We start from the raw sequence: 11,250 nt of genomic DNA on the forward strand, positions 1-11,250 counted from the left end.
GACAGTGTCCCAGAGCCTGTAATGGCCAGTTGGGAGGTTGAAATGGGCCCTTGTAGTACCAACAGATCAGAGTCATGCTGTATACTAGTCCCCCCTGCATGCACTAAGGCAGCAGCAAGGCCATCATTATGCTGAAGATATGGATTTGCAGGGTTAACTATAGCTTGCACTTGCTGGGTTTCCATGGAACCCATGCCAATCCAGAGTAGGGTGTTATTCCAGATCTTTGTTCCAAGGGCCGGTTGAAAAAATTCAGACACCATACTTGATCTTATGGTTTGGTACATGTTACTGTTGGAGGTATTGGGAGGCACATGAAATTGCACCACAGTAGGTGTGATTGTATTAACAGGTGAAAGTGATATCTTTCCTGGGGACTGATGATGATGATCAGTGATAGGAGACTAAAACCGTGCATGGTGTTCATCTTGGGCTGGAGGACTGTCTTCACTGGGTAGAGAGGTCTGACTTCTTGGTGAAGCCCAGCTATTATTAGCAGAATGAAATATAGAGCTTTCCGGTGAGGGCTGATCTGAGAGTGTGGGGGTTTGATTTTGGTATAGGCCAGTGATCTGGTCATTAGGTACAAAGTAACCCCCATCCTGAGTCATACCTGGAAAGAGATAAAGTGCTTCAGCACTAGGATGACTGCTAGAGGAAGTTCCGTTTGGAAACCTTCCAGCAACTGGCAAGGCCTGTTTGGGTGTACTAGATGAGGGCTCATTACAGGGAGTAAGTAGATTGGGTAAGCCAACATGGCTGACAGTAGAGGAAGTGGGTGAGGCAGCACGTCCTGGTCCTCCAAGATGGCTGACAGCACAGGAAGTGGGTTGAGCAGCACTTCCTGGTACTCCAAGATGGCTGACAGCACAGGAAGTGGGTTGAGCAGCACTTCCTGGTACTCCAAGATGGCTGACAGCACAGGAAGTTGCTGTAGTAACATGGCCACTACTAGACGGAGGTTGAATAGCATATAGTGGGTGGATGCATTTTGGGGGGTTCCGTTTTTGCAACATACAGAGATGCTGTGGCAGTACATGGTGGAGCCTTTACAGGCCAGACTTGGCCACAGGAAACACAGTCTTTTACTGAGGGCAGGTTTTGCTGACCACAACGGGGACACAACCAACAGCTAGGATCATCATCATTATCGAGCGGTGATACGTCTTTGTAATAGAGATACATAATCACATTTCTCTTCCTATCTCTATATTCCTCCTCCACAAATCCTTCTTTTGCAATAGCGCATGAAGCACGGTGCCATGCCTGGGCAGATGCCAGCCAATCATTAGCTTCTAAAATCCCTTTATGCTGTTTAAGAGCCTCAGACCATAAATCTTGGTGTAATCTACCCTTTTCAGGCAAATTGCATATAGCCATACATTTTTTCATTTTGTCAAGACACTTTTAAGCTTTTAAAGTCTCAGGTAGAGTAAGAGTTACAAATTACCCTATCAGCAAAATCTCTCAGTGGACTGGACGTACACAAATTGGTATCCAGCACTAAACAAAAAGTTTTGTCAACCAAAGTTTGCCTCCTGATGCTAATCTCTGGTACACAAGTATACTGAACTGATATATATTTTTCAGCAGCATGCTTAAAATTTACCAAGGATACAATTCAGAGTTTACTGGGCTGACTAACAGCAGTACTTTGCGCAATAGTTATGCCTTGGTACATTTACTGAACTGGCATATTCCCCTCAGCAGTACACGGTTGCCCTCTGGTACGTATACTCGAACTGATACAACACATCTCTCTCTCTCAATTCAGTTATCAGGAGTAACCCGTGGAAAATTTACCAGATAGACACTCCTATTTACCAGAGATAGAAAAAAATCTCTAAAAATCTACAGCACTTTCCCTTGACCATACCCACTGAATAGATTTAAAAATTTCAAAAATTAAAATCCTTGCAAAACATTCTCTGTATTCTAAAATGTCTTGTTAGGTTTTCCCTGCCATTGAAAAAAAAAAATCAGAAGGAATCTTACTAAACAGTGCATTTCAAATGTTTTGAAATGCTTGGCCTTGTGAGCTTGATAAGCATTTCACAGTGAGCCAGAGAAAGGGGGGCTTTTGTTTACCCGTGGCTGCATAAAAATGACAGGCAAATTGTCTCCCTACTGCCTCTAATCTTAGATTTTAACCATCTACAGTCAAGCACCAACGTGGCTAGAACTCAAAATTAGCACACAGCGGAAAGATTCCCAGCCGCTAGTGTTCGTCTTAGAGGTTCGACAAGGACCATCTGTTGGGCTGCTCAGAGCTGCTCAATGAACACTGATAAGAGCTACAGATTTATAAAGAAATCAGCAGACTTACCGCATTGTGTAGGGTTGATCAAGCCCTTGTATTGAGCGGCACCAGATTCTCACGGATGGTTAAAGCTGTCGCTCCCCCAGACTTGGTCTTCCCCCGAGTGTGGTCCTGGGAACAAGTTTATCTCACCCTCGGTTCGAAAAAGGAGTCACGGCACCAACTGTCAGGGATGGTCCGAGGGTGAAACTTTCAAATGTGATTGACTGTGCTGCTATATAATGCTAAGTGTCGACATAAGAAAATATACACCAGACAGGATGTTGGTATACACTCTTTCTTAGCATACTCGTAGCTGCCCCAAAAGAGTTCTGTTTAATCCAGGAAGTACATTTAGTTTTTACATTTGACAAAGAAGGAGGTTTAGTTATGACGTCAGAATCAGCATGTTACGTTTTGATTGGTTGTTTGATTATTGTGTCCGTATATATTAGAATATCTAGTGTCCATTAATTTCTTGGCAGAAGTTTCTCTACTGGGAAATTCCAGAGTTCTCTGTTCTTCAGATATTTAGTCTTTTACTCCTTATCTCAGTTGTATTGGCATCATGGCAAGGCCTCAATCATAGTCACAAGCGTATTGCAAGCTGATGTATATGGGTTAAGGGGTAGGTAACATATATATTTTTCCAGCAGCAATGGCATATTAGTATTAATATATTGATCAGTCATTAGAAACAAAAGGGTCATCCCTATCAAGACTACTGATGAAGCCTATACCCCATTACAGAGCTTCAATGCCATCTATAAAACCAGTGAACCATAGGGACAGCATCTGACTCCATATGTGTAAAGTCTGAGGCTAAGGGGGTTCATGGACAAGCCATGGTGAAGGGGGTTCATGGACAAGCCACAGTGAAGTGTTTGAGAAAACAGATGAGTTAGGATCACGGAAATTTGGGAAAGGTAAAATAGTCATTTTAAGGGGGGATTGTAATGGATGTATATATGTGTATGCATTATAAAAAGACTATTTGACAAAGCCCATCCCCCACGCTACTCTGCTCCTTGCTTTTCCCCCTCCCGTGAAGTAGAGGAATTTCCTGTTCTAGCCAATGCCTAAACCCTTCTTAAATATCTGAGACAGAAGGCATACCTTGGCAGATGGTATGCATATGGTATGCCAAGGCTAAAAACACCTCCCTAGTGAGGGCGGGAACTTATGCTAATTGCAATGTCTATATGACTTGAAGCATTGGCAAATAAAGGTTAGAGAAGTATGTTAACACTGACAATGTGTGTCTGTGTGTGATTTACTCTTGTGCATGCCCCCACCTGTAGGTAGCAGACCTCCCTCAGCCCCCCCTGTAGGTAATAGACCCCCCCCAGGTCCCACCTGTAGGAAGCAGCCCCCCTCAGCCCCCACCTATAGGTAGCAGACCCCCTTCAGCCCTCACCTGTAGGTAGCAGACTTCCCTCAGCCCTCACCTGTAGGTAGCAGACCCCCCTCAGCCCTCACCTGTAGGTAGCAGACCCCCCTCAGCCCCCACCTGTAGGTAGCAGACCTACCTCGGTCCCCAACTGTAGGTAGCAGACCCCCTCAGTCCCCCCTGTAGGTAATAGACCCCCCCCAGGTCCCACCTGTAGGAAGCAGACCCCCCTCAACCCCCACCTGTAGGTAGCAGACCTCCTTAAGATAGGTGCACCCCCCCCCCCCCCCCGGCAGTCATATAGTTTCCTGTACTCCTATGCTCGCCCAATCAGGGACCTACTTCTATGGGCCATAACCCTAAGCAGTAGGTCCCCCGACCGGATGAGCAATGGAGCACAGAAGCTGCAATTACCTACTGTGGCTGTCGCTGCCTCTCCTGACACCTGATGATGTAGCATGGGAAGTGCAGCATAAACTTCTTAAAGCACAGAATAAAAATGTAAATGAGATAATTGAAAAAGAACACTGATCAAAATTAGAGAACACTTTCAGATACCTGATTATTGGTGTTAATCTAACAATTGGTGCTAATTTCCTTAAGGATCTGACAAACCCTATTCAACTGGCAGCCTACCTTTCCAGTTCCAAAGTGACTGAAACCCTCTGGCAGCAGGTTGTCCAGATGAAGGCCAAAGGGGTGACCCTATCAGCCATAGCAAGAGAAGTTGGTCATTCCAAGTCTGTGATTTCTAGAATATTGCAACTTTACAACATCACAAACTCATTCAAGTCCCCCAAAAAGGCTGGTCGCCCTTTAAAGACAAATGCAGGAGAGGAGAGGATAATGTGGAGAATCTCCATGGGTAATCGTTTCAACACTGCAGCTGGAATTACTCGCCAGTTCTGCACTGAACAGGGTAAGGATCTGTCTGGTCATACAGTGTCTCTACTTTTAAGAGCAATTGGACTGAAAGCCCACTCTGCAGTGACCAAACCTCTCATTAGCAGAAAGAATCAAAAGGCTAGAATCACCTTTGCTGAGGAGCATGTTGTGTGGACAGAGGAGAAGTGGTCCAGAGTTCATTTTAGTGATGAAAGCAATTTATGTGGGTCTTATGGGAAACATTATGTTCATCGAAAAACTGGGGAAAGACTGAATTCAAAGTGTGTAAAGAAGTCAGTGAAAGGTGGAGGAGGAAGAGCCATGGTTTGGGGAATGTTTTCTGCAGCAGGAGTTGGACCTCTCATACAATAGTTATTGTGTAATATTATGTCTGATACTTGTCTTTGTTTGTACCCCATAATTGTAAGCGCTGCGGAATCTGTAGGCGCTATAGAAATAAACTTCCTACTAATTGGTGGCTGCTGCAACCTTCAGAACATTTACTTAGAATCTTGCTCTGTGCTACAGTCATTGCTATTCTCTAATTAACATCACGTTTTTGAAAAATAAAGGTTTTATGTTGATATACTCTGGTTATTTTGAAAAAACACTGTTCTAATGGCATGTGTACTCCTTACAAAGAATCCTTCAAATGATGATCAATGTAGATTACATTATTTCTGAAAAAAATCAAGTGTTCATAAATTTTTCTCAAATTTTGATCTCCAGTGTAGATGGGGAAAAACTTTTCTATTTTAGTACAAGGCCGCAACATAACAAAATGCGAAAAAAAGTGAAAGGAGATTTATACTCTAGGTCAATAAACAAACAAGTCCACCAATAGTAAGGAATCAGCCTAGAGCTTAGACCACTGTTCCCCAATCCTTCTCGATTACAACAAGTCACTGCACCTCCAGAAGTTTTCAGAAATCCTTGCCCAGCTGTTACGCCGAGCGCTCTGGGTCCCTGCTCCTCCCCGGAGCGCTTGCGGCATTCCTCTCTCTGCAGCGTCCCGGTCAGACCCGCTTACCGGGAGCGCTGCACTGACACTGCCGGCGGGGATGCGATTCGCATAGCGGGACGCGCCCGCTCGCGAATCGCATCCCAAGTCACTCACCTGTCCCGGTCCACGGCTGTCACGTCCTGGCACGCGCGGGTCCGCTCCTTAGGGCTCTAAGATTTAAAGGGCCAGTGCACCAATGATTGGTGCCTGGCCCAATCAGTCTGATTAGCTTCCACCTGTGCACCTGTCCATATAACCTCACTTCCCCTTCCCCTCCTTGCCGGATCTTGTTGCCTTGTGCCAGAGAAAGCGTTTAGTGTTGTCCAAAGCCTGTGTTCCAGACCTTCTGCTATTGCTATTTGACTACGAACCTTGCTGCCTGCCCCGACCTTCTGCTACGTCTGACCTTGCCTCTGCCTACTCCTTCTGTCCCACGCCTTCTCAGCAGTCATCGGGGTTGAGCCGTTGCCGGTGGATACGACCTGGTTGCTACCGCCGCAGCAAGACCATCCCGCTTTGCGGCGGGCTCTGGTGAAAACCAGTAGCAACCCTAGAACCGGTCCACCGACACGGTCCACGCCAATCCCTCGCTGACACAGAGGATCCACATCCAGCTAGCCGAATCATAACACCAGCTTTGTGGCCATTTGTTGCTTCAGACGTTTAAGTGCAGATTTTACGTCCGTATTCTTCAGGCTGTAGATCAGCGGGTTAAGCAGAGGGACTGCAGCGGTGTTAAACAGAGAGAAAAGCTTACTAGATCCCAAACCGTCCATTGAAACCGGTCTCATGTACTGACAGATGAGAGTCACGTAGAGGAGTATGACCACAGTGAGGTGGGAAGAACATGTGTAGAAAGCTTTATGTTTTCCAGAAGTTGAACTGATTTTTAGTATGGCAATGATAATAAAAATATATGGGATGAATGTGTACAGAAAGGGGAAGATGGAGAGAAAAAGTCCGCAGATAAAAATTAAGAGGTTGGTCAAGGAAGTGTCGTTGCATGTAAGTTTCATTATGGGCACTATGTCACAGAAAAAATGGTTTATTATGTTTGATTTAAAACAAGAAAATCTGTGAATTAATATAAAAATAGGAGTCGATTCTATAAAGCCAAAAACCCAACAGATAGTGGCGAAAGCCACACACAGGCCCGGGCCCATGATTGAGGAATAATGCAATGGTTTACAGATGGCAACATAGCGGTCATAACTCATGGCTGTCAACAACATCAACTCATTGCCCACTAAAGAAATAAAAATAAACATTTGAGATATACACACATCTGAGGAAATGGTTTTATCCCCTGATAAAAAGCTGCTGAGGATCTTATAAAGAGTGACCGTACTGGAGGACATGTCCAAGATGGACAAGTTACATAAGAAGAAGTACATGGGAGTATGGAGGTGAGAGCACACACAGACTACTATAAAGATGGTCATATTACCACCAAGAATGACTACATACATCAATAGAACCAGAAGGAAGGTCAGAACTTGGAGTATCGGGATATCCGAAATCCCCTTAATAATGAAGTAGGTCACCAATGTCTCATTTGCGATATTCATTTTTCCAAGCCACCTGTGAAATTTAATTTCAAATATATAAAAATTATTAAAACAAAATGAAAAAAAAAAGTACATGTACAGCCAAAGCAGGAAACTCATAAAGCAACATGTAAAATTTATTGGAAAAATGTAGTAATATAAACTATGAACAATATAATTTCTGGAAATCAATATTAGCTGGATTACAGAATTGTGTTGTATGGATCAGAAATACTGCACCATTAAAAATCATTGGAATATGTAAGAAAAAATAAAAGGTGGAATGTTCGAATCTGTGCTTTATTCCCGTCAAGATGCTTAGCATCTCAGAGATAATAGGGTATGCAATTCAGAGCCACCATATAGCGGCACACAGAAAATCTGCAGCTCTGTAATACACAACTGCAGGTATTTACTATGTGTATGACCCTTATATGTATGTCCCTGTCACTCAAAACCCCAACTGATCAGGAGAATGGGTGCAGTAACACGCTTTACTCGCTTTACACGCTTAAGCAATATGCGATCTGGGGATTAAATGGGCACTGTCAGATTCAAAAACATTTTATATGTTGTGCATCTTGGCAAAACATTAAAGAGTACCTGTCATCAAACCATATTTTCTAAACTACTAATACCAACTACAAATACCATATCCCCTAAATACTCCTAACACCTCTCCTGCCCTTAAAAAAAAAATTCCAAGCTTCAAAAAGCTCTGTATCATACCTTTCCCCTTGCTCACACTGTCTGAGCTCCCGGCAGGAGAAAGTGGGCGTTCCCCAGCAGGCACAACGTCACTGAAGCCTGTGAGAGCTGTGCCTCACCATGCTCCGCACGCACTTCCTGAGTTTCCTGAGCCACCTAGTGGCCGTTTTTTCAAACACATTAAAATCATATAAAAGGTTGAGAATTTTAACAGCAAGTAAATAGCAAAGTGTCTTATAATTACATGAGGAAAAATATATTAAAATTTAAGTTTGGTGACAGGTACTCTTTAACCTTTCAAAAATGTTTATTGAAATAGAAATTTCTTTCCTTTTTATGAAACTGATGGCTCATAAAAAAGACAACCAGAGGTCCCCATACTATCCGGAACATAATCCTGTCTGGCTGCAGAATCACCTTTGTCCCAGCTGAAGCACAGGCTGGGACAAAGTCCAGGAAGTGAGGGTGGGACTAGGACTCCTCTGTGCTCACTCCTGTCCTATCAGACTGCAGCATGAAAACAGAGAGAAGTGGTTACAGAGCACCCTGCAGTGATTTGATGAAGGGAGGAAGTAAATGCATGGCAAGTGAGGGCGGGTTCAGTGCTTACCTCGGACACATCCCTCCCTGAGCAGCGGATGTCAGAATGAGTGAGCAGCAGAGCAGAGGGATTTGTGGCCAAATTCAGAAGCTAAACACATAGAAAAGGACATCTGCTCAACCTAGTGAAAAACATACATAAGCACTGTTTTATTCTGTGATATGACAGGTACGTTTAAAGCACGCTGCTAAGCTCCTATTCTCGCTCGTTCTACTGATCGGTGGGGGTCTTCTTACTGAGACACAATTTCAATTATTTAACAGAACCCACAATTTGACCCTTGTCATTTGTCATTTGTACAGTTTTTTTTACTTACAAAACAGTCTTTTACTTCATGTAAAATTTATCATTTATGAACATTCTCAAAATAACCCCTTATAATGTAGTTTAAAAGCACATCGTTGCTTAGAAATAGAAAAGTCTTTTCCCAAAAATAGTTATCCAATTTTTTGGGGAAAAGGTTTCCAACACAAGTTTTTAAAATGATCCAGAGTCATCTCTTCACTGTTATCGGTCTTTTATTCTCCCCGCACATTTCCTTTATTCACAAGCCCCCAATCACTGTAGAGGCTCTCAAGGAGAAATCGTCTCCTAAAAAGTACAAGCGAACAAGAGAGGAGAAAACTGTTTGTCTAGTAGAGAGTGGACATATAATTGGTACAACCGGTGTGTTATACTAGGGTTTACCAGGTAATGTTGCGCACTACCACCATAAATGCAGCAAACAGCTTCTTACTGTCTACAATAATGTATCTAAGAACCTGGGCTAATAACTTTCTTGCTCATACTTACTGGTACTTTTTGTTAAACATAATAAGGTATAATCAGTTATTGGACAGCAGGGGGACCATACACAGGACTGGCACAGGGGCTCTTTTCTGTATGTGGTTCATGGGGGGGCATTTACAAAGAGTGGTGTGAATTCTTAAAGGGGTACTCCGGTGAAAAACTTTTTTTTTTTTTAAATCAACTGGTGCCAGAAAGTTAAACAGATTTGTAAATTACATCTATAAAAAAATCTTAATCCTTCCAGTACTCCAGTACTTATTAGCTGCTGAATACTACAGCGGAAATTCTTTTCATTTTGAAACACAGAGCTGTCTGCTGACATCACGACCACAGTGCTCTCTGCTGACATCTCTGTCCATTTTAGGAACTGTCCAGAACAGCATATGTTTGCTATGAGGATTTACTTTTACTCTGGACAGTTCCTAACATGGACAGAGATGTCAGCAGAGAGCACTGTGCTCGTGATGTCAGCAGAGAGCTCTGTGTTTTAAACGGAAAAGAATTTCCACTGTAGTATTCAGCAGCTAATAAGTACAGGAAGGATTACGATTTTTTTAATAGAAGTAATTTACAAATCTGTTTAACTTCCAGGCACCAGTTGATTTAAAAAAAAAAAAAAAAAAGAGTTTTTCACTTGAGTACCCCTTTAACTATTTTACAGCACAAAAATTGCAGTAATAGTTGCGAACATGTACCAAATTTATCAAACGCTGCACAATCTTTAATAAATTTCGCTGATGCAACTTCGAAAAAAGTCGCTGATTTTGTGCGGACGTGTGACTTTTGTGTGAGAAGTCGCATATACCTACGCATACAGAAAATGTAGGGCAGGGCTGAATTCACCAGGGAAACCATCTATTTCTGGGATCGTGGGACAATTTTGCGACATTTGCACTTAGTAAATCAGCGACCACTGCACAAAGGGCTCTAAATGGGTAAAAATCATGGAAATGATTCTAAAGCAATTATCGCACAAAAAGTCGCATGGACCTATTGTGCAATACTTTGTGAGACAAACAGAGGAAAAAGCTGTTTAAAAAGCTTTCTAAATGTCTTGATACATCCCCCCCATGTCCTTAAAAGTTGTTATGGGACCATGGCATAGAAGTTTTTTTTTAAAGCAACCTACCAGAGGGGACAGAGGCGAGGAAACTCTGTATTGCATTAGCATATTAGCAACAGACCCTAATACTTCTTGAATCTCTTGAAGGCCGGTGTAGTGGAGAAAATTGTTCCCTGTAGAGAAATGTGTCCAAGCAGTTGATGATAAATGCTGAGTCAGCAAAGCCACTGTGATTGGCTGAGACAAGCACACCTGCCCCATACTATTGGTTGTTGGGGGGGGGGGGGGGTGCAGCCTCGCTCTTCTCAGTATTTGGCACCAGCTCCCTGGATACATTTCACTGCACCCCGATCTCTCCACTCTCTCAGCAGAATATAGCAAACGGTATCCTAAGAGAGTGGAGAACAGGAAAACGGTGTCCCCTGTAGTGAAGAAAACGGTGTCTTGATGCGTTCTGTGTCCCGAACAGCTGATGAAAGTGCTGGGTCACTGTTCTGAGTGCTCTCGCTCTGCTCTGCTCAGTGCTTTGCAGCCTGTTACAGCCTGGACACAGATTTCTTCAAATCCTACACTCTAATCTACTCAGCTTTAAACCGGTTTGTAGAAATCTGCGTCCAGGCTCAATACATAAGAGTGTAGGGTTTGAAATATGGAAAAGCTGAGTAGATTACACTGTAGGGTTTGAAGAAATCGGTGTCCAGGCTGTAACAGGCTGCAAAGCATTGAGCAGAGCGAGACTGCACACTGCACCCCGCCCATCAACCACTGAGCAGAGCGAGACTGCACACTGCACCCCGCCCATCAACCACTGAGCAGAGTGAGACTGCACACTGCATCCCCCCCCATCACCCACTGAGCAGAGAGAGACTGCACACTGCATCCCCCCCCATCAACCACTGAGCAGAGCGAGACTGCACACTGCACCCCGCCCATCAACCACTGAGCAGAGCGAGACTGCACACTGC

The 11,250-nt window shown here is 43.6% G+C and overlaps 1 protein-coding gene across 1 annotated transcript; it reads right to left on the reverse strand.

Moving 5' to 3' along the window:
* Positions 1-6,200: 6,200 nt before the first annotated feature.
* LOC130291938 (olfactory receptor 6C1-like) lies at positions 6,201-8,554 on the reverse strand. Its single transcript, XM_056541367.1, has 2 exons — positions 8,443-8,554; positions 6,201-7,158 (listed from the first exon to the last, which is right to left on the reverse strand). Exons 1-2 carry the CDS (start codon positions 8,451-8,453, stop codon positions 6,201-6,203), a joined length of 969 nt encoding a protein of 322 aa, XP_056397342.1. The 5' UTR covers positions 8,454-8,554.
* Positions 8,555-11,250: the final 2,696 nt, after the last annotated feature.

The sequence above is a fragment of the Hyla sarda genome, chromosome 9, assembly GCF_029499605.1.
Source record: "Hyla sarda isolate aHylSar1 chromosome 9, aHylSar1.hap1, whole genome shotgun sequence".
Taxonomy (NCBI): Eukaryota; Metazoa; Chordata; class Amphibia; order Anura; family Hylidae; genus Hyla; species Hyla sarda.